The sequence below is a fragment of the Cercospora kikuchii genome (genome assembly GCF_019650295.1).
Source record: "Cercospora kikuchii DNA, contig_00008, whole genome shotgun sequence".
Taxonomy (NCBI): domain Eukaryota; kingdom Fungi; phylum Ascomycota; class Dothideomycetes; order Mycosphaerellales; family Mycosphaerellaceae; genus Cercospora; species Cercospora kikuchii.
In genome coordinates, this window is record NW_025408589.1 from 2,173,242 (window position 1) to 2,195,171 (window position 21,930).

The following is a 21,930-nucleotide window of genomic DNA, read 5'->3' on the forward strand; positions in this document are numbered from 1 at the left end:
TTTCCTATCGCGTGCGGTTTCGTGTCGATGCGCTTACATGCAGTTGGCCCGATCGGTCGGCTTGGCGGCGTGCAATATATCACGCTGATGGAAGCTACCTTTTCTGATGCGGCAAGCAGAGACTTGTTGTCTTGTGTGAGAAGTCTCAACCACACTTGACGCGTGAACGAGATACACCAAAGACGTGCATAGCGACAATCAGCGCGCATAAGCGTATCCGCAGTGAAGTCACTGTTGTTATCAGTCCGTCCCAGCAACACGTGGAATGCGGGTAGAAATTGGCTAACGCGACAGGTCACACAACTGCTGCATTCAATCCTCAAACTTGCCGCCACAATATATGCACACGTCGCATGCTGCAAAGAGGAGTCTTGCCAGGGTGGTCTTAGGTCGTGCAGTAGCATCTCCACTTTGTGAGATCTTGACCCACCCATCATTGGCTGGAGTAGTCGAAGAAACTTCCCCTTCCAGAACATCGGCCATCTCTATGTCATGATCGTCCAACTGAAAATCTGGAGCGATTGTTTCATCGAAGTACTGCAGGTCGCATACACTGCAGTGCTTGGTCGTTCCGGGCTCCTGGATCGCTAGGAGCGAAAGCGCACATCTGCTGAACTGGTGTCCTTGCTGACACCTCGCCCACTTGAAGTTCTCAAAGACTATTGGCTGCTGGCATATCTTGCATCGTTCGTTCCATCCCCTCGCCGAGGGCTCGGTGTCGCCCAACTGATGGTCCTTGTCCAGCTTAGACAACGCCATGTCATAGATCCTTCGCATGCACAGACTGAGAGAATCGACGTGAAGTTGCTCGTGGGATGAGCCGAACAGGACTTCGGCAACTTGTCTGACTATAGTGATGATGCAATCGGGTCGGACTGTGTTGCTCTCTGCGGCCAGGTCGCAAATTCTTTGCGCGTGAGCGTGTCGCACTTCTTTGTCTGCAAAAATCCGGATTCTTGCCTGCGACAGGAGCGCATTAAGACTATCGCCGTATTGTAAATCTTGACCGCGACCTGTGATGACTTTGGGTGACAGCAAGCCTTTCACGTCCTTCACCAAGTCCTCGCTCGAGATGTCCACTGGGACATCCGATTCGGCGCTGCGCTCCAGGTGCCGTTTCAGGAAGAACAAGACTGTGCTCGTTGGTAGACCATCGAAGATGCCGAGCACGTCAGCACTCAGCTCCAACGGGTCCCCATGCGTCTCTGATTCGATCGTGATATTCAGTAACGACGCCTGTTCGGCATTGATGATGTACGCAACAACATCATTGGGGTGCATGCTAGCACACGCAGCTGTGTATTCGCCAACAGGCGCGCACGCTATTCCCCAAGTCCGCTCCTGCACACGGTCTCCAAGATCGTAAGTCGCTCCAAAAGCCGACTTGGAGTTCTCCAAAGCTTGGTGCCATGCTGGCTGCTCAGTGGCGCTAGCTTCTGGGGCTATAGGCAGCTTCAGGGCATGTGTTGGCGACGTCAAGCTTGACAGATGGGAGAGGATATGCAAGCGCGCTTCCCCATGGGCGCCGCTCGTGATCGCCGTAGCTGTCACATCATCCCATCTGTCATCGAGGTGCCGATCTTGAAGGTCGCCTCGGACGATGCGTGTGTCTCTGTCGAGAACGAGCTGTCCATGGAAAACGGTGTCCAGCCCGAATAGAACGACAGAGCCTGCGTCTGTTCCTTGAGTGATCTTCAACGGGCCCACCAGATCGGAGCGTTGGTGGAGTAATCTTTGCACAGATTCGGAAGGCCCAAACGATGCTGAGCCATTCGCATCATGTGTAAGTACAGTGGTGAACAGCATGCCTTTTACAATGAACGCCAAAGCCGCAATGCGTTCACCATCGCTTCCGACCGCTTGCCACTCGCCCACTGCGAGGGCTTGAGCTGCAATGTAATCATCATTGGAGGCTAGAGGAAACACGGTGGTTGGCCGCGTTGTGGGAGCAGCGTCATCGCCGACCAAGTCAGTAGCACGTTCGATTGCCAGACTCCCGGTTACAATCGCCTGCCAGCTTTTCTGGTTGTTCAGTTGATGAGTGGATGGTGAAACGACTCGCACAAGCAATAAGTGGCCGCCTTCGGTCGCGACCACAAGATACTGTTGTCCTGGGAAAAGATCTGGGTATGGTCGCTCCAGGTTATTGTGGCATGGCTGTATCCATGAGAATGAGTGGATCCTTTGCTGTATCTGCAATCGCTCTTCGAGCTCCCGCTCATCCAATGCGCTGTCTGGCGTAGCGGCGTTGAGGTCTTGGTAGAACTTGCGAACAGCCCAATTGATCACAAGAGTTCGTTTCCAAGCCGGTGTCTCCTTGGCTTCCGCTTCGTGGGCCCACAGACTCAGAACATGATTGCTCGTCAGCACAGCAAGTGCGCTCCCACGAAATCTCGTGAGGCCAGAGGGCGACCACGCTGCGGCCTGACCTTGAAAGATCGAGAGTTCTTCACCTATCGACAGGTGGCGATCTGTCAAGGCGGGCGCTCGCGGGCACTCGACAATCATGAAGGCATTGATCCTGATGAGATTCTCCGTGTCCCACCATAAGCGGCCGGGAGAGGGCTCCTTCAGGCGTGGTGTGACAATGAGAACGTGCTCGCCTCCGAGTACGGCAATCTGATTGTCCTTGGACCAGTGGACATTGTCATAGGAGACGGGCCAGAATGGCACGGTGACTGTGCAGGCCATCGCGTGGAGTTGTCCTGCTTTGCCTGAGCTGCTGAGTTGTCATTGCACGACGCGTCGCAGACGTGTCGGCCGTGAGCGATGCAAAGGTATGAGATGTGCAAAAGTTGTCACCTACCTCCGGCGTGTCGAAAAAGAGCAGAAGCGCACGCGACTGCCACTACGAGTAGGTCGGTGAGCAGAAAGCAGTGCAGAAGAAAGCGTGCACTTTCGAGTTGTTGTTGCTGTCTCAAGCTTGCAGACGCGAGATCGGCGCTAGTCCATATCGGGTCGCTAGAGTTGCCGAAGCCTACGAGACAGCACGCACCACAGCTCTACTCGCCAGCTACGAGCACAGCCAATGTACATCACCACTTCGCTCACAACCCTCAAAATCCTTCTCCCAGATCTCCTCTCGCCTTCACAATGGTCATCTCTTTCATCCTAATCCAGAATCGCCAGTACGTTCCCTCAACCCTCACACCAAACCTCCCTCCAACCTAACCCCTCCTCCACAGAGGCAAGACCCGCCTAGCAAAATGGTACTCCCCCTACAACGACGACGACAAAATCAAACTCAAGGGCGAAGTCCACCGCCTCGTAGCACCTCGCGACCAAAAGCACCAATCCAATTTCGTCGAATTCCGCGGCTCCTCGAAGATCGTTTATCGCCGATACGCCGGGTTATTCTTCTGCGCATGCGTAGACGCAAATGATAACGAGTTGGCGTATTTGGAAGCGATACATTTCTTCGTTGAAGTGCTGGATCAGTTTTTTGGGAATGTGTGTGAGTTGGATTTGGTGTTCAACTTCTATAAGGTATGTTCGAACGAGATGAGTTGGGGAAGTGAGACAAAGGATTGGAGATATCCGGACATTTCGGGGAGAGAGCACAGAAGACTGACTTTGGCGGGACGATAGGTCTATGCGATTCTGGACGAAGTCTTCCTTGCAGGCGAAATTCAAGAGACGAGCAAACAGGTGGTGCTTACGAGACTGGAACATCTGGATAAATTGGAGTAAGAGAAACGGAAGAGGTGAGAAGGGCCACGTTGTATGCAAGAGTTTGGAGCATCTTTTTGTTCCACTTATGCCGGGAAGCATCACAACTGGAAGAATGTAGCCACAAGAGCATTAGGACATGGCTGCGTGGGTTGCCCCGACGGCTTCGTGCTGAGGGCCTGGAGAGGAGTCATTACAGCGATTGTGATCCAGGCATCTCTACTCCCATGGGATGAGATGCGTATATCAGGAATTTGAGGCGTGAGAGCCCATTTCGCGCCTCCGGACCGCTTCGACTTGGTCGAAGGGCACCAACTCAAGCATGGGGAATTCGAGGCCAGAGAGAAGCGAAAGGAAGATGGCAACACGCAAGGCGTCGAAGCCGACGTCCAACCAGGGGACGTGAAACAGCGATTGAGGTGAGGACCGAGAGTGAGAGCATGTATGGCATCCGACAGCGGCGGTGATTAGAATCAGCTACGGGGCGAAACGCACAGAGCAAGACCAACCAGAGAGCGCGAGAAGACTTCAGCAGGAGACTCAGTGAGTTTAATGCTACTCTTACATATCTGCAAGTAAGATGTGATTGAGCTCACGATGTATTTCGTCGTGTGCTTGCGACTGCAGCTCAGTCAGTCACAGCACTATAGCCACCGCTCCACTTAGCGGAGCGATCAGCGATCGAGTCGCGGTCCAATTATTCCAGGAGCTTCATATGCAACTCTTCTCTCAAAATTGCACGCAGTGAATCGCTTCTTACTCGCAGCACCAAAGCCGTTGCTTCTGCTTGAGGACCTCATTCCTGCCATTCAGCGAAGCGATCAGCAATCAGATTGCAGTGCGTTAATTCCAGAAACTTCACAGGCGAACTCTCCGCAATATCGCACGCAGTAGATCCCTTCCCGCTCGATGCGAAGATCGGTCGAGCTTGCATCACTCAAAAATTTCCCGCCCTCTCCTTAAATCAACCACCAGAACCCTCATCTCTCATCCCTCTCACTCCAGCTCCACAACCTCAATCTTCTTCTCGGGAATCACTCCAATCTCACCGAACAACCCCTTGGGCTTCCCATTCGTCATCTTCTCCAGCATCCCCGTCTTCACAGCCCTCATCACCACAAACTTATTGTTAAACCAATCCAACTCCTGCACCTGATCCTTCATATCCAGCACCTCCCCGCGACACGTCAATACGAAATCCTCTTCCATCGTGCGCAGCGAGAAGTTGTGCCAGATGGTGCAGACCGTCGAGAATCTGTTCCCCTTCATCCACATGAAATCTTTGTCGGATTTGGCGTTTTTGGGTTTCTTGGTTGGATAGAGGATTGCGATCCAGTAGCGGTGGCTGGGCAATGGGATGGGAATTTCGGGGAGGCAGCTGAGGGCGCGCACGTGGAAGGTGTGGTAAGCTTCGAAGGACTTGGAGAAATCTCGTGGGATGACGGGGCCGTCGGTGCCGGCAATTTTGGCGAGTTCGGCGGTACGAAGGACGGCCGTGCTCGCGTTGGTCTTGGAGACGTTGTACGTAGAGCCGTCGGGGAGGAGAATTTGTCCCTGCGAGTCGGAGCTGGTGGCAGCTGGTGCTGTGGATGTTGGTGGAGGAGGAGTAGCGATACGCTTGGATGGATCCTGATACATGTAACCTTGTGCTTCATAGGACTGGGCGAGGGCGGAATCGTTGCAGCCAACGATCTCGAGATCCGGCTGATCGTTCAGAGAGTTGAGATTGAGTAATTCCGAGCTTGCAGCATAGTCGTGCTGGTGCTTTTGATGCCCGTGAGCCAACTCGCCGCTGGCACGCAGGGTAGGTGGCTGTGGGTCACTCTCTGGTGTGGCTCCAATCTTGACAATGAAGGCGTCAATCTGGCCATCCTGACCGACGAGCTTGTGGACTCCATTCTCCTCTTCGATGTGAGTAGGTGCTTGCGGTTGAGATGCCGATGCGAGGTCTTCAACGGCAGCTTCAGACATCGGCTCATCCTCGAGAGCCTTAGCATGTGGTCGCGTTCCATTTGCTTCAGCAATGAACGCATCGAGGTCCGGCTCATCTGTGTCCATTTTCTGATCAGCCTCGTCCGTTCCCGGATGATGAGACATCTGGTTCTGAGTTTCAGTAACGAATGTAGCGAGTTCCGGCTCGTTTACCTGCTGTTCGTGATCAAACTCATCCAACTTCTGGGCATACGCTGTCTGATCGTGGAGCGCAACACCACTAGTGTCCATCTCAGGACGCTCCAAAGGGCGTGATTGGGTAAGATCAAGAACATCATTCTCATTGATCTGGGCTTCTTTGCCCCCGTCATCGATGCCTTCCTGTCCGTATCCTGGTTCAGCGAGGCCAATGTCATCTCCATCCAGCGCGTAAGAGTCCATCGGCCCTAGCTCTGGAAACAAGCTGGCGCCCAGCAAGTCAGCGTCAGTCTGGCCTGACATAAAAGTGCTCGAAGGCTCTGTGTGGTCTGTGCGCCAGGCGCTGAGCTCATTGTCGGTCGCATCATCCATGCTCATGTCGAAACTGCCAGCACCTGCCACTGAAGCAAGCGTAGCAGGGTCGCGCAAGGTGAAGACATTCTCTTCAGCATCGACAAACTCGTCTTCGCTCTCATCATTCGCGGCAGTGTTCACCGAGTCGAAGTGATCTTGATAGAGCTGAAGTTGCGCATCCGTCTCGCGGCGAGAAACAACCGGCACCAATTGGCCGTCAACGGCTTTCTTCGTTCCGCCGGACTCAAGGTGGAGGCGCTTGCTGCTAGAGTCTTCAATATCAGTCACCTCCGCTTTGCGCTTTCGGCCTGAAGGCGATGAGTGTTGCGGTGACATGGAGTCGTACGCGAAAGAGGAGTCTCCGTGCTCGTTGCTGTTGCTGGCCATTGTTGGCTGAGGTGTCGGTGAAGTGGTGTTTCGTTTTCCTTTGAGATAGTCCAGGTGTTGTCGAAACATCTTTGGGGTGAACGGCGGCGTGAAAGGTGCCATGTGAAATTGTGTGCTGAGCAGAATGCTCAGACTTAGGTCATGTGAAGATTTGAGCGTGTGAGAACGTGGAGGTGAAGTGAGTCTGGCAATGCAGAAAGCCGCGGCGTCTGAAAGGATGCTGCGGAGCTTTGAAGAACTGTCTCTGGGATGCTATGGGTCGATGACGAGGTTGATGTTGGCGAACGTGAGTGATTACGGATTTCGATGTCAAACTGGTGGTGCTGTCGAAAGGCAACGGTGCAGCTATTGTCGGCCGTTGGACAGGGATCGTAGCGTGGCGCGTTCCATGATAGTGGGGCACTGCCAGTCATTGAGTGAATGGAAAGCTGCGGAGGGGGGTCCGTGACAATAGGAGCTGCACGAACAATTATGTACTCACATGGCAGCCTGTTCAGAAGTGAGCTTTCCACTCCTCCGTCGCCCACTTAAGCTCGCTCTTCTCTCCAACTTCCTCTTCTTCCTCTTCCCACACCCCAACGAAACCTGCACTCACAGCACAACAGTCCCGACCTAAGGTTGATGCCTCGAGGTCTTCTCGCCACTGAATCCACACAAAACCTCATCGAAGAAGCCATCGCTTCCGCCATGTCTGACGCAGGAGAAAAGAAGGCGTCTGAGGCCGGAGAACAAAAGGCCACCAACTCCAAGACCTGGACTGAGGTTCAGAAGGTATCGCTTCACCCTGCGTCGCCGAGTTCGTAGTAGCACAGAGCATGCCACTAATCGACCAACAGCTCGGTCTTCTCTTCGCCATCATCAACTCTTCCTGCGACAAGATCAACTGGAAGGAAGTCAAGTTGCCAGAAGGCCGCTCCCTGAAGGCCTGCCAAGTCTGGCTCGACAAGCAGCGCACGGAGCTCAAGAAGCTGAAGGAGGCAGCGGGCGAGAACGGCGAGGAGGACACTCCAGCGAAGCCGCCAGCCAAGACTCCAAAGGTAAGTGTGTCTACTTAGCTTGAGACTTACTCCAGACTGACGCGAAAGCAGAAGCGCGGTGCCAAAGCTGCCGTCGAAGGCGAGGAGAACGGCGACGAAGCCACTCCAAAGCCCAAGAAGCAGAGACCCACCAAGAAGAAGACTCCCGCCAAGGTCACGGCTGCCGCTGACGACGAGGAGGAGGTCGAGAGCGAGACGCCGGTTGCCGAGGAGAAGGTCAAGGCTGAGGCCGAGAACGAGGACGCCAACGTGGAGATGACTTGAGGGTGGGCAGCGTCTTGCTTGCTTGCTTGCATTGCATCTGTGATGGTGTTGTGCCGGCTCACATGATGGCTGGCAGGTTTGGAAACTTGGTGGCGCTCTGCGAGTGACCCTCCGACATCCTCACTTACGACGACTAACGACTTCTACGCTGCATGATGATACGCGACGATGCAGCACTGCCGCGCAGGCAGAGCAGACTATAGCACATAGTTCTGCTCATGAAATGAATTGATGAATGAAGTGCATGTGCCTCGCGTGGTGAAGTGGAGGTACCTGTACAGAAGTGACGTCGAACCCCTGGAAGGCGCGCGGTGTTGGTGGTGTTGCGGACTCGGCGCGGGAGTGAGACAAACACTTTGATGACCCGCCGCCGCCGCCGTCGCTGTGCATATGCTGCGACGACTTTTCCACGCCGACTGTCACGCCTCTCGTTTCTATATGTTCCATGGTCGAGTCTTGGCCAGGCTGCCTGCGACAACGACCCTCCTCAGCAAACACTGCGCCTCTCCCTCTTTGCTGCACCACGCGTCCCGCCGAGCCATCACCACCGCGTCCACTGCCACCACCACCCCGTCACTCTCTTCCAGACCACTCCGCACCGGCGCATTGACAAGCAGCAGTTCCATAGCACCCTCACTTCTGCCACGCGCTAGACAAACATTCGTACAGCACGACCGCATCTCCCTGCAATCAATCTTTCGTCGATTCAGCACCATGGACCATGCTTCGCCCAAGCGCAAGCAGCCCCCGGCCGGCAATGACTCCTCGCGGCCCACGAAACAGGTCCGACGGCCTTCACAATCTCTGCAGATGGAGAATGGTGGAAAGAAGATCGAGAACGGCGTCACAGCTTCAGCAGCAGACACACCCAACGGGCACGTGTCTCCTCAGCACTCAGTCGATGAGGACGCCATGAGTGTGATACCAGCCTCGGGGCCAGATACTGCAGAATGGCAAGCCACGATCGAGAAAGTGGTCAGCAATGTTGTCAGCATCCACTTCTGCCAGACTTGTTCGTTCGACACAGACAGCGCCATCTCGAGCGAGGCTACCGGATTCGTTGTCGATGCGGAGCGCGGATACATTCTCACCAATCGTCACGTTGTCGGTGCTGGCCCGTTTTGGGGATATGTCATATTCGACAACCACGAGGAATGCGATGTGTTTCCTGTCTACCGCGACCCAGTACACGATTTCGGCATCTTGCGCTTTGATCCCAAAAAGATTCGCTACATCAAGTTGAGCTCGCTGGAACTGAGACCAGACCTCGCAAAAGTCGGCGCTGAGATCAGAGTTGTGGGTAACGATGCGGGAGAGAAGCTGAGTATTCTGTCTGGAGTCATTTCTAGATTGGATAGGAATGCTCCGGAGTACGGCGAGGGCTACAGCGATTTCAACACAAACTACATTCAGGCTGCCGCTGCAGCAAGTGGAGGGTCTTCAGGTTCGCCTGTGGTCAACATCGATGGACATGCAGTCGCGCTGCAGGCCGGTGGGAGATCGGACGGCGCCGCAACAGACTACTTTTTGCCTCTGGATCGACCCTTACGGGCGCTGCAGTGCATTCGAGAAGGAAAGCATGTGGATCGAGGGACAATTCAGACACAGTGGATACTAAAGCCTTTTGACGAATGTCGACGACTTGGGCTCACTCCAGAGTGGGAAAGCAAGGTGCGAGCAGAATTCCCCAAGGAGACGGGTATGCTCGTAGCAGAAGTCGTGCTGCCTAAGGGACCAGCAGATGGCAAGCTAGAGGAGGGTGATGTGCTTCTCAAAGTCAACGACAGTCTCCTCACGCAGTTCGTGAGGTTGGATGCGGTTCTTGACGATAGCGTTGGCGGCAAGGTCAAGTTATTGATTCAAAGAGGCGGCCAAGACATGGAAGTCGAGATTAACGTTGGCGATCTCCACCTCATCACTCCCGATCGCTTCGTATCAGTTGCCGGCGCTGCATTCCACAACTTGTCTTACCAACAGGCAAGACTATACGCCATCGCGATAGAGGGCGCTGGCGTATACTGCTGTGAAGCTGCAGGATCTTTCAGATTCGAAGGCTCTGAATACGGGTGGCTGATACAGTCTATTGACCACAAGCCTACGCCTGACCTGGACACTTTCGTCGAGGTCATGAAGGGGATCCCGGATCGCAGCAGAGTGGTAGTCACGTACAAGCATTTACGAGATATGCATACGCTCAACACGAGTATCATGTTTGTCGATCGGCATTGGAGCAAGAACATGCGCATGGCTGTCCGAAACGACGAGAGTGGCCTTTGGGACTTTACAGACCTGGCCGAACCTATCCCACCTACAGCACCCGTCCCGAGAAAGGGCAACTTCATAACTATGGCTGGCGCGCAACACAAGGCTGCGGTGGACATCATCAAGTCCTTCGTGCGAGTATCTGTCACTTTGCCGCTGAAGCTCGACGGCTTTCCAAAAGCTCGCAAGATCGGATTTGGTCTGGTCATTGATGCCGAGAAGGGTCTGGTCGTGATCTCACGAGCGATTGTGCCCTACGACATGTGCGACATTTCAGTCACTATCGCAGACTCGATCATCGTAGAGGGCAAAGTCGTGTTCTTGCACCCGCTGCAAAACTACACCGTCATTCAATACGATCCGAAGCTTGTGCAAGCTGATGTGCGAACTGCCAAATTGGCCACCGAGCAGATCAAGCAGGGAGAGTCGACGATATTCTTCGGATTCAACCAGAACCTACGGCCTGTAGTTGCAAAGACCACCGTGACGGACATCACGACTGTGGCCATTCCGGCAAGTGCCTCAACTCCTCGGTATCGTGCTGTCAATCTGGATGCGATCACTGTCGACACATCGCTCAGTGCACAGTGCGGCAGCGGTGTCTTGATCAGCGAAGACGGCACTGTGCAGGCTCTTTGGCTCACATACCTTGGCGAGCGCACAGGCCACAGCGGCAAAGACATCGAGTACCATCTCGGTTTCTCTACGCCGGGTCTGCTCCCGGTGATCGACGAGGTGCGAACAGGCAAGAACCCACAGCTCAACATCCTCAACCTCGAAACACAGACAATCCAAATGTCCCAAGCCCGCATCATGGGCGTGCCCGAAGAATGGATCGACCGCGTGGAACGCGAAGATCCTGAACGTCACCAACTCTTCATGGTCCGCAAAGTCGACGCCGATGAGTCCATCAAACCCGGCGAATCTTCTCTCCTCGAAGGCGACATCATCCTCACCCTCAACGACCAACTCATCACCCGCGTCACAAACATGGACCTAATGTACACCAACCCCTCCCTCAAAGCCCTCATCATCCGCAAACAGCAACAAGTCTCCCTCACAATCCCCACAGTCCCCACCCAAGAACTCGAAACCCACCACATCCTCGTCTTCTGCGGCGCAGTCCTCCATCGCCCTCACCACGCCGTCCGCCAACAAATCTCAAAAATCCACTCAGATATCTACGTCTCAGCTCGTTTCCGTGGCTCACCATCATACGCCTACGGTCTTGCCCCAACAAATTTCATCCTCGCTGTCAACGCCACTCCAGTCAATACTTTACCGGAACTCCTCCAAGAGGTCAACAAAATCCCCGACAATACATATTTCCGTCTCAAGGTCATGACATTCGATAATGTCCCCTGGGTGGCGACGATGAAGAAGAACGAGCATTATTTCCCCACGATGGAATTCGTCAAGGATCCGAACGAACGGGAAGGATGGAAGAGGATCATGTATGAGAATGGGAAGAAGAAGGTCGGAAAGGGGGAGATTTTGCCCGAGGTGCTCGAGGAAGGCATTGGTGCGGCAGAGGACATGGAAGAGGGGAGTAAAAGCTGATGATGTGGGCTGATGCGGAGAGCGGCATGATGAGGTTGTACAAAAATGAAAAGAAAGTGATAGATGAGTAATTTTGGCAAGGGCGTAGATAAAACAGAATCTATCCCTGAGAAACCCATGACACTGCAATGATTAAACGTGCGCCATCTGTGAAATGAGCAAGACATGATTACTTGAGGCACAGGACGTCGCGCGAAGGGTCGAGAAGGTGACAGCGCACAGTTCAGCGCGGAAGAGGTCAACGAGGAACTCTGGCCAATTATCGACAGCGTCACACAGAAGAGGCAGCGAAAGAAATTGAGAATCATGTGTCTCTGCTTCTATAGCTCTTACAGATTTTGGCTGCAAGGTTACTCGTGTTGCCTTTGAAGATCTTAAACTTATGGAGGAAGGGGGGTGTCGGGAGCAGAGGGAGGAAACTAACGACTAACTTCTCCAGTTCAATAACATATTATTGTTTTGGCATGAAATGCATATACGTTGGCTTCGAAGCTCAAGGGAGCACAGAGAAAGCAGAAATTGAGAATCATGTGTCTCTGCTTCTATAGCTCTTACAAATTTTGGCTGCAAGGTTACTCGTGTTGCCTTTGAAGCTCTTAAACTTATGGACGAAGGGGGTGTCGGGAGCAGAGGGAGGAAACCAACGACTAACTTCTCCAGTTCAATAACACATTATTGTCTTGGCATGAAATGCATATACGTTTCAGGGTTGTGATGCCTGTCACTTTGATGTCTTCTTCCAGACGTCGATCTTTGAAAGTGGACGTGCTTAGACAAGCTTTGAAAAATGGCGTGCTTGATCGGGATGCTGAAACGTGAGGCATGCAGGTGTTGTTTATGCTTGGGGATAGTCGTTGGGATCATGACTCGCTACAGTAAAAAGTTTTTACATTGGCTATGTGGACTGGTGCCCTGTTACAGGTCGTGTGCGATGTTCTGCATCAGCTCGTTGGTCATTGATCTACCTGACTGATTGAGCAAGATGAGACAAGTGAAGTGGAAGAAGTGCTTGGGGCACTACATTATGGTGATGATTTGTCTCCTAATAGCCCCGAACCATGCATTACAGCGGCCTAACAAGTCCGCACCACGCTGAACACCTATGCGTACAAATACATGTTTGTTGAAGTGGCCGTGAGGCCGATGATTCTAAGTCTTTCTTTCTCGTATCATTCCATTACCTTCTCTTGCGCGCGTGTCGTTGTCATCTTCCAGCAGCTGAGCTGCTTCCAGAAGCCAGCCTCACATGGCAAGGTTGAGTGGGCTTTGGGTCTTTGGTCGAGGTCTTGCTCGCGGTGATTCTGAGGAAAATGCTGGGTCCGCAATTGTTGTCATAACTGAAGCAGCCGAGGCAGAGAAGCGTGCCATGGCCTATGAATGTGTCAGTCTTGACATGTGAGATTGGCGTGAAAGGTCTTGTGCATACCGCAAGTACAGATGAAACTCGCTGAGGTGTTGTCTCGAGAACACTTGCAGCAGATCCAGGACATTGTGTTCGAGCTCCTCTCGGTAGTAGACTGAAAGCTGAGAAATGCTGCTAGGCGGCTGCGATGTGTTTGATTTGGGTTTGTTCTGGTGCTGGTGCTATTGTTTGCCCAGCGCGGCAAAATAGATCGATTCGCCAACGTGTGCAGCAGGCTCGTCCAGTCACTGCTCCGCCGCTCGAGAATAATCGAGCTTGTTGGCGTGCGAGGGAACAAGCGGGCCGGTCTTAACCTGTTCCTGATTGTGGTTGCTAAAGTCACTTCGTCTTGTACAGCCCAATGCCGCCGATCTTTGTTAGAAGTGGGGGAATGAATTTATCTTGTGTTTATTAAGTGAAGCCTGATATCGTTTCGTTGTATGCAGGGCGGAACTCTAAAAGGCATTGATGCTTGCGTTGTCTGAGTTTGAGCTTGCGAGTGAATGGCGAGCAGCAATCGTGATTGGCTGGCACGAGGTATACCGCTTCAGCTGCGACAAGTGGATGGTATATGAATGACTGAGCTCTGGAAAGTTTTTGCTGGAAATTCTGCTTGAGGGTGTGTGGATGCGACGGATGGGGTGTTGTGTCTTGAGTTGAGGCACGCTGATTGCGGCTGCTTTGCTTGCCAGTGGTGCAGGTTTGATGCGAGGAGCTTGGAGCAATCTGTTCGAGGCTGACACGGAGACTTATATGCGGTGGCGCGACATTGCCACGACGCTGGCGTTGGAAGTGGTCGTGGCCATCCTCTGCTAGAGCTCGAACAACCTGCTTTTCTGCGGTCCACGAGCAAGCCAGAGGGTCAGCTTGTGTCTGCGACATGTGATCCATATGCCACCCGCCTGACCAGATCAGCGGAGCGCGCTGGCTGTTCCCGCAGAATGCTGCACAAATGTATACAAGAGGCACCATCTGCAATTCGCTGCGCTTCTCAGGATCATGGTCAGCAAGAATCTATGCAGTCCCTCGGGACGAGATGAGCCATGTCGTGGCATCGTCTCGCCAGGCCGCTCTCTCTCATCGCAGAAGGCTGCGCGTTCGTGTGACGGGGAGAAATTCTGGTCATATCGACTCTGGTCATCCTGCAACAAGACGGATGCAGATGCCGTTACAATAATAGCGATGATGAAGAGGTTGTCATGGTGCAGTCGAAGAGGTTGTCCACGCTGCGGAAGCAGCCGTAATACGTGATTTCCCAGGTTGCCAGTCTCAGCATCCATTGTGTGCAAAGAAGCCACCGAACATCTCGTACATCGCCGCGTGTGTCGACATTGATAAGTTTCGCGCATCTCGCCGCGATCTCAGCTGTAGGCATCGTCGCCGTGCTGCCGCCTTCGCCGCCGCCTTCATCCGCCAGCGCAGCGCGTATCATTCCCGGGACAGACTGCTAGCGAATCGCGACATGTGGAACAGGAGTCATAGTAAATGCTGCATGGAGAAAGAGACTGGACAAGCCGCCTTGAAGGCACCGCTGAATCAACATATACATGGGCACAGGTTGAGGCTCTGACAAGTGTGGCCGGCTACGATGCAGGGCCACTGGGTTTTACATGTCTTCCCACCTAGTGCAGTCGCCAGCCTCTTTGAGACATCTTCCGTTCGGCTGTCAGAACGACCTTCCACCGGAAACCGAACAAGGGACTAGAATGAACATTGCGAACTCCTCCGCCCAGAAAACTCGAGTGCCCTTTCGACTTTCGTCTCTCTGCCTTGTACAGCGTAGCTAAGGCGCTTCATCTCGACAAGCGACATAATCGTGGATCGATTTCGCGAGAGAGATCGCAAATCGTGCATGTTTCCGAGTTTACATTTCGCTGTCCGCAACTAGGACGACTTCATGGAGAGGTCGAAAGCGTTGGAGTACGACACGAGAGGCCGTCCATCGGCCGGTGCAGTACTCAGCTTGCGACAGCGCATTCCTCCCACCTCGCACGTAGTCGTTGCATATGCCCGCGCTTGGAGTCAAGACAATCGGCCCTGACGCGCTGTTGGCGTCTGCGTCAGACAGAGAGTGAGACCACCCGTATAGCCATCAGTTTGATAGACCGGAGGTTCATTGTCCCAAGGGCGGTCCAATGTTGTTGTTATACCCGAATCAAGTGCGCTCGAAGCAGGCTGTGTCCTGCGCAAAAGCTATCATGCTAATTTTGGACATCAAATAGCGAAGCAGAGAGATCTGACCTCCGGATTAAATACAATCTACGTCCGTCGAGTATTTGTGGCTGCGGGCTAATGTCAAGCCGCCGGTGCAGTATCAGTAATCTCAAGGATAGAGTTCAGGTATACAAAATAGCTTTAATGCCTTCTGCAAGAATCCAAAATAATTTCGACGCACATCAAAGAGCTACTCGCAATACCAAAAGCGGACTTTCACAAGCAATCATGTCTGATGCACGCAAGAATGTCCTCGTTGCAGGCATGGGCCACTTTGTCTCTGCAGATTGGGAGCAGCAAGGCAAAAATGGACAACAGAATACCAACAGGCAGACTGTGGTTGATGTAATATTGCCTCGCCTTCACCCTGCATAGAGATCTGACGTTTCAAAGGAGATGGAAAGAGCTAAAGCGGAAGGCTACAATTGCTCTCTCGTGGATGTGAACCCGGAAGACCCAGAAGACACACTTCGGCGGATCAAGGAGGTATTGCAGAAACGACATTGTGATATCTTCATGATAGGCTTCGCGGTTAGAGGCAATCCGGTATGTCAAGTGAACCACCATCGATTAATTTGAGCGTTCAACCTGACCCCGCTACTAGAAATTCACATCAATGTTCGAACAACTTGTGAACACCAGTGTCGAGTTGTCGCCCAAAACCAAATTTGGCTTCTTTCCTAAGCCGGACGAGGTGTATTCAACGCTTGTGAGGATATCGTCGTAGAACGATTCAAAAAGGCTATGGAGCATACCGGTTGGTGGAAATCATCGAATGTTTGATTTTGTTCAGACGGAGGGATGTGGTGTTTATACTCCGCCAAGACGCCATGTGCATGGTGGGGCAGCCGCCCTGCAGCTTGCGTCAGGTAGCTCTCTACGCGGTGAGAGGCAGCCACTTTGGCTTTTGTACACAACAAACACGTCTACCTCCCAAGCAACCTCGTCCCTTCGCTTCGCATTCCTTCGCCATGTCAATCACGCCCGAAGCTATCTGGGCTGCTTCGCCTAGCACCACCCGCGGCCAACCCACACCTCTCTCCGCCGACAGCAAGGGCGAGCGAATAGCTTATGCTTCTAACAAGTCCATCTTCGTCCGGTCCATTGACCAACCGGAAATCGCAAAACAATACACCGGTCACACGACGACGACTTCCGTTGCTCGGTTTTCTCCTTCAGGCTTCTACATTGCCTCTGGTGACATTTCAGGCTCCGTCCGTGTCTGGGATAGTGTTGGAGCTGAGACCACGAAGGGCGAATACCACATCATCGCAGGCCGCATAAACGATATTGCTTGGGATGGCGACAGTCAGCGGATAATTGCAGTTGGAGATGGCAAAGAGAGATTCGGGCACTGCATTACTGCAGACTCTGGAAACAGCGTGGGGGAGATCAGTGGTCACAGCCAGCAGATCAATTGTGTCGATGTGCGGAAACAGAGACCGCTCCGGGCTGCAACAGGGAGTGATGATATGAGCATGTGCTTCTTCCATGGAGCGCCGTTCAAGTTCAACACAAGTGTGAGAGGGAAGCATGACAAGTTTGTGTATGCGACGCAGTTCTCTCCGGATGGCAGCAGCTTGGTCACAGTGGGAAGCGACAAAAGGATATGGATATATGATGGCAAGACAGGTGAAGCGGTGAAGCAGATTGGTGAGGGTGAAGATGGACACAAGGGCTCAATCTTCGGTGTGAGCTGGAGCCCTGACGGGAAGAAGGTGGTCACAGTATCCGGTGACCAGAGTGTCAAGATCTGGGAGGTCGAGAGCGGGAAGCTTGTGCAGAGTTGGAGATTGGGCGAAGAGGGCAAAGTCAGTGTGCAGGATCAACAAGTTGGCGTGGTCTGGCCACACGGGCGAACCGATGGTCTGATCATATCATTGGACCTCGAGGGCAATCTCAATTACTTCAAAGAAGGCACTGACAAGCCTGTGAAAGTTGTCAGAGGACATCAAAGAGCCATCACAGCGGCCACGGCACCAAGTGATGGCAAGACCCTGTGGACAGGATCCGCAGAAGGACGGCTTCGTACATGGGACATCTCGACTGGCTCCGCGGACCTGGTCGATGGCGAAAGTCATTCAAATTACATCTCAGGCATAGCCTGCCTACCGAACACTGGAAGTGATGACTCGCGCATATTCTCGGTGGGCTGGGACGACAGTCTGCGGACCGTTGACGCTGCTCAGAAGTCCTACCTGGGGTCGGCGGTCAAGACAGAAGGACAGCCAAAGTCGGCAACTGTCGCCATCATTGCTGGAAAGCCGCACACGCTCGTTGCCGCTACAGCCGGCATCACTTCATATCACAATGGTGAGAGTGCAGGCGCTTTCCAAACTCCTGCGCCTGTTACGACTGTCGCCGCAGCTGGCAGCCTCGTGGCCGCTGGATCTGACGACAAGCTTGTTCGTATCTTCAATGCATCTTCGGCCTCATCTTTCTCTGAAGTTACAACACTCAAGGAAGCGACGTCACCGATCTCAGCGTTATCATTCTCGCCCGATGGTAGCCATCTCGCTGTTGGATTGACCAATGGAAAGATCTTTGCATACTCGAACGCCTCTGGAAGTTGGACTCTCGAGACGAACCGCTGGTCGGCACATACTGCACGTGTGACTTCTCTAGCATGGAGCCCAGCTAACAAGCACGTTGTCTCGGGAGCGCTCGACACGAACGTTTTCGTCTGGTCACTGGCTGATCCTGGCAAACGAGTGAAGGCGAACAACGCGCACAAGGAAGGTGTGGGCGCTGTTGCGTGGATAACAGATGACAAAGTCATCTCAATGGGAGCTGATGCTGCTGTAAAGGTATGGAAGGTCGCAGGCGTGCCGTAGCCGCATCCTTTTTACTGCAAGCACGATTGATAGACGGCAGAAGAAAAAGCACCAATACATTGGCGAAGATGTGTGATCATCGTCAAGATTAGATCGGATAGAAAACGGTCGTCACGACCATGTGTCTATATGCTCATCTTTCACGCCTCGTCTGAATACGAGGGCGGTTCATTTTCATCCTCTGCGTGCCGCAAAGGCTGTGTTTCCTGCTCTCTTCTCTCTAATCGGATACTCCACAAAGCACACCCTGCTGCTGTCGTGAGCAGAAAGAACATCGCCAGCACAGGGATCAGCTGCAGTGTGATATGCACTGCGCCAAACCACATATACTCGAACTTGTGCCCCTTGTTCTGAATGAATTGCTTGCGCTCCTTCCTTGAGAACTCCTTAAGTTGGAAGTACCGCCATTGCATGAGTGGGCCTGCCCGGTACCCAGTGAGGATGAGAAAGAGCGGGACTCCCACGAACGGCACGAAGTTGAGCGGCAGAAGAATTACAAGCTCGGTGATTTGTCGAAATGAAAAGGGATAGAAGGCCGCGCCTTTGTCTCTCGGTCCAAGTCTCTCATAAGGATCGCTCTCCTCAAAGTTCTCGGACACTGCTCTCCGCTTCTTTACGAGATCCTCATATCCTTCACCAACCATAACCGCGTCGAAGACATCTACTTGGGTATGATCTACCAGCATGCCCTCGAAGAGAAGTTGGATTACGACTGCTCCGATTCCAAGGATAAAGAATGTGGCATTCACCCAGGCGGATCCGCGGTAGTGGAATAGGGCCAGGAAGCCTACGATTGGGAGATAGGCTGTCAAGAATAGAATTGCCAGAACGCAGGTTGAGAGGAGGGTGAGTGGGACTAGGCGGCTTTGGAGGAGAGGCCAAAGGTAGCGGTGGGTGGTGAAGTACCAGATTCCTTTGAGAGGATAGAGGAAGGCTGGAGAGAAGTTTGAGTGGATGAATTGGCGGACGGGCTGTTGTGTTGGAGACATGGTTGCTGTGAGCCTGTTGGCTTGAGGGAGAAGCTGCTAGCTCCGGAGGGCGGATTGGGTGCGCGAGCACGTCGCTATAGCCTGGTCTGTTCCTATCGCTTCTGTGCGTCTGCAGTCATGTAAATTTGTCTGACATGCGAAGTGAGCAGCATGGTTGCCTGCTCCTGCACATGTGAAGCTGGCTGCAAGGTGACGTATGCCAAGGCTATGCTCGTGCTCGCCTTCGAAGCTTCAGCTTCACGCGCCACGAGATCTGCAAATGGCTTCAATCCCAAACTTGAATACACTGCGGACTGGCAGACGAGGCACCCGACTTCGAGGACGACGTGGAGGCCTGTCAAGCTCCGGTACAGACGATGGATCAATACCTAGCGATGAGCCAGCAGAACAGGCTCGCGACAGAATCATCCAGCAAACTGATGGGGATGCCAGCAGCAGTCGGATGAGCGCTGTCAATTTGGGCTATCTTGAAGACCCATACGCGAAGCAGCTCTATCAGCTGGGCGATGAAGTACCGAGAAGGTATCCGATCATCAATCGAGGAACTTACGTCCGAACGAAAGCCATCGACAGGCTCGTAACACAGTTCCTGGAGACGCATCCCGATCAAAGAAAACAGATTATCTCTCTCGGTGCCGGATCCGACACGCGCTTTTTCAGGCTATGTGCTGGGAAGCGCAACGTTGTGTATCATGAGCTCGACTTTGAGGAGAATATGAATCTCAAGAGGAACGCGATCAGAAATGACAGCGAGCTGGCGCGCATGGCACTGCCTCAAGAACAAGGCTCGGCGTACCACTTGCATGCGATAGACCTCAGAGTTCTGACGAACAAGTCTCCTCCTATCATACCAGGTCTGGAAGCGGATCTGCCGACTTTGATCCTTAGCGAATGCTGTCTCTGCTATGCCCCACCTGATCTGGCTAGTAGCGTTGTGCAGTACTTCACTATGAACATCAAAGCAAGCTGCGGCCTGGTTCTTTACGAGCCGATTCGACCCTTTGATGCTTTTGGTCGGACCATGATGTCAAATCTGGCCTCGAGGGGAATTGAAATGCGTACTTTGAAGAAGTACTACTCGCTGGATGCCCAACGGCAGCGGCTGAGAGTTGCTGGATTTGAGAGCGGCCAGGGTGCCAGAGATGTGCGCCAAATCTGGGAAAAGGACGATTGGATCAGCGATACAGAGAGACAGCGCATCGATAAGCTGGAATGGCTAGATGAAGTCGAAGAGTGGAAACTCTTGGCTAGTCATTATTGCGTTGCTTGGGGTTGGAGAGGCAATGATTTCACTGCCGCGTGGGCTGAGGTGCAGGGCAGACGAACTCAGGCCGAGGGCTTGGATGATGACATGATGTGATTGAAGGATGAGTCTTTTGCAGAACCGTCGCAGTAACATCACTGAATCGCTAGCAGGCGGCAATACGGCACTGGAGTAATCTGTGCACAGGCTTTTATTCTTCGAGCACTGGCCTCTCAGAATGTTACCAAACACCGCGTGAACCGGCTTCACATACGCTTCCGGTTTTTTCAAAACCCTCCGCTATATGGCCCGCAAGCGTATATCCAAGCCTGAGTGTGTGGAACAAATGTCCTGGCCAAGAAAAGCATAGCATGCAACTGGAAAATAGGTAGCTGTGACCAATCCGTCATCAGGGTCTACCAAGTGAAACTTCACGACAACCATAATCCTGCCTTTACTTTCTATCAGTGTCTCGACGGCTGCAACAGATGTCTGGCAATCGATCGAGCGACACTTCTGATTCGCCACATCCTGTTCTAATTCTCCGTACGAACTACAGTTCTTTATTACGACCCACTTGCAGGATTTCAGACAGTTGGGGGACGGCGTACACGAAGTCTCTTGTAGCTTTGATGACGAAATCAGTATCGTTTGATCCCTCAAAACAGTTCATCTCGGCTTCTTGAAGGCCGTTATGAGTTTCATCTGCCTATTGACTACTCTCGACAACTATAGGAAGGACTCCGATAACGTTCGAAGAAGTATATATCGTGACAATCTTCTGAAGCAGAACGCCGCCAACACAGCATCGATACCATCAAGAACAGCAGCATAATGCAACTAAAGCTCGCTACCTCAATCCTCGCGCTCGGCGCTCTCGCTCTCGCAGAAGCCGACGGCCCACAACATGGCCCTCCACCACCTCAAGGCGCTGCAGCAATCGAATCCGCTGTGACCAGTCTGGCGTCTCAGACCAACTTGCCAGCTGATATTACTTCTCTCGCTCCTGCTCTTAGCTCTGCTGGTATCACTGGTGTTGCCATCTCTGGAAGTGCGGAACCTACTGGCACTAGTGGGAGCGATTCTTATGGCAACGAAGGTCAATCTGGAGGGGAAGGACAATCTGGAGGACAAGGCCAATCTGGAAGCGAAGGAGAATCTGGTAACAATGGAGACAGCAACGAGAATGACGACAACAACAATGATGTTGACAACAATAGAGATCGCAATGGGGCTTCGGTTCCTGTGCCGCAGGTTGTGGTTGCTGGTGGCGCCGCGGGGCTGGGTATGGCTGTGTTGGCTTTCCTCTAGCTGTGCTGCGGTTGTTTTCGGGCTTATATGCTTACATGGAGTTGTCGGAACGTAGCGCCAGGTGGCCGCTGCTATTGCTTCACAAACCGGCCTGTGCGTCGATGGAGCTGCAAACACAATTTATTGGAGTGAGGTAAAATCGCGGCTTCGTGCCACTGAGGTTTCGGAAGTTTTATTGTACTATTAGAAAGATACCACCCACATGGCGCAAATGATAACCCCGTAAATATACACGTCTCTTTTGGGAGTACTGGCTATCAAGACCTGAGCAGTG

The 21,930-nt window shown here is 53.0% G+C and overlaps 10 protein-coding genes across 10 annotated transcripts; 7 read left to right on the forward strand and 3 right to left on the reverse strand.

Moving 5' to 3' along the window:
- Positions 1 to 312: 312 nt before the first annotated feature.
- On the reverse strand, positions 313 to 2,691 carry CKM354_001202900 (uncharacterized protein; the record flags this gene model as incomplete). The annotated part of the gene is made up of 1 exon (XM_044807540.1): positions 313 to 2,691. One exon carries the CDS (start codon positions 2,689 to 2,691, stop codon positions 313 to 315), a length of 2,379 nt encoding a protein of 792 aa, XP_044663475.1.
- A 402-nt stretch (positions 2,692 to 3,093) lies between these two features.
- Positions 3,094 to 3,690, forward strand: CKM354_001203000 (uncharacterized protein; the record flags this gene model as incomplete). The annotated part of the gene is made up of 3 exons (XM_044807541.1): positions 3,094 to 3,128; positions 3,186 to 3,486; positions 3,589 to 3,690. The coding sequence occupies 3 exons, from the start codon at positions 3,094 to 3,096 to the stop codon at positions 3,688 to 3,690; spliced, it is 438 nt and encodes a 145-aa protein (XP_044663476.1).
- Positions 3,691 to 4,665: 975 nt separating this feature from the next.
- On the reverse strand, positions 4,666 to 6,642 carry CKM354_001203100 (uncharacterized protein; the record flags this gene model as incomplete). Its single annotated transcript, XM_044807542.1, has 1 exon — positions 4,666 to 6,642. The coding sequence occupies one exon, from the start codon at positions 6,640 to 6,642 to the stop codon at positions 4,666 to 4,668; it is 1,977 nt and encodes a 658-aa protein (XP_044663477.1).
- Positions 6,643 to 7,227: 585 nt separating this feature from the next.
- On the forward strand, positions 7,228 to 7,841 carry CKM354_001203200 (uncharacterized protein; the record flags this gene model as incomplete). The annotated part of the gene is made up of 3 exons (XM_044807543.1): positions 7,228 to 7,311; positions 7,377 to 7,577; positions 7,629 to 7,841. 3 exons carry the CDS (start codon positions 7,228 to 7,230, stop codon positions 7,839 to 7,841), a joined length of 498 nt encoding a protein of 165 aa, XP_044663478.1.
- Positions 7,842 to 8,555: 714 nt separating this feature from the next.
- CKM354_001203300 (uncharacterized protein) lies at positions 8,556 to 11,663 on the forward strand (the record flags this gene model as incomplete). The annotated part of the gene is made up of 1 exon (XM_044807544.1): positions 8,556 to 11,663. One exon carries the CDS (start codon positions 8,556 to 8,558, stop codon positions 11,661 to 11,663), a length of 3,108 nt encoding a protein of 1,035 aa, XP_044663479.1.
- A 3,844-nt stretch (positions 11,664 to 15,507) lies between these two features.
- Positions 15,508 to 16,006, forward strand: CKM354_001203400 (uncharacterized protein; the record flags this gene model as incomplete). Its single annotated transcript, XM_044807545.1, has 3 exons — positions 15,508 to 15,624; positions 15,673 to 15,825; positions 15,884 to 16,006. 3 exons carry the CDS (start codon positions 15,508 to 15,510, stop codon positions 16,004 to 16,006), a joined length of 393 nt encoding a protein of 130 aa, XP_044663480.1.
- A 244-nt stretch (positions 16,007 to 16,250) lies between these two features.
- On the forward strand, positions 16,251 to 18,113 carry CKM354_001203500 (uncharacterized protein; the record flags this gene model as incomplete). The annotated part of the gene is made up of 1 exon (XM_044807546.1): positions 16,251 to 18,113. One exon carries the CDS (start codon positions 16,251 to 16,253, stop codon positions 18,111 to 18,113), a length of 1,863 nt encoding a protein of 620 aa, XP_044663481.1.
- Positions 18,114 to 18,253: 140 nt separating this feature from the next.
- CKM354_001203600 (uncharacterized protein) lies at positions 18,254 to 19,102 on the reverse strand (the record flags this gene model as incomplete). The annotated part of the gene is made up of 1 exon (XM_044807547.1): positions 18,254 to 19,102. One exon carries the CDS (start codon positions 19,100 to 19,102, stop codon positions 18,254 to 18,256), a length of 849 nt encoding a protein of 282 aa, XP_044663482.1.
- Positions 19,103 to 19,361: 259 nt separating this feature from the next.
- On the forward strand, positions 19,362 to 20,462 carry CKM354_001203700 (leucine carboxy methyltransferase; the record flags this gene model as incomplete). Its single annotated transcript, XM_044807548.1, has 1 exon — positions 19,362 to 20,462. The coding sequence occupies one exon, from the start codon at positions 19,362 to 19,364 to the stop codon at positions 20,460 to 20,462; it is 1,101 nt and encodes a 366-aa protein (XP_044663483.1).
- A 717-nt stretch (positions 20,463 to 21,179) lies between these two features.
- CKM354_001203800 (uncharacterized protein) lies at positions 21,180 to 21,656 on the forward strand (the record flags this gene model as incomplete). Its single annotated transcript, XM_044807549.1, has 1 exon — positions 21,180 to 21,656. One exon carries the CDS (start codon positions 21,180 to 21,182, stop codon positions 21,654 to 21,656), a length of 477 nt encoding a protein of 158 aa, XP_044663484.1.
- Positions 21,657 to 21,930: the final 274 nt, after the last annotated feature.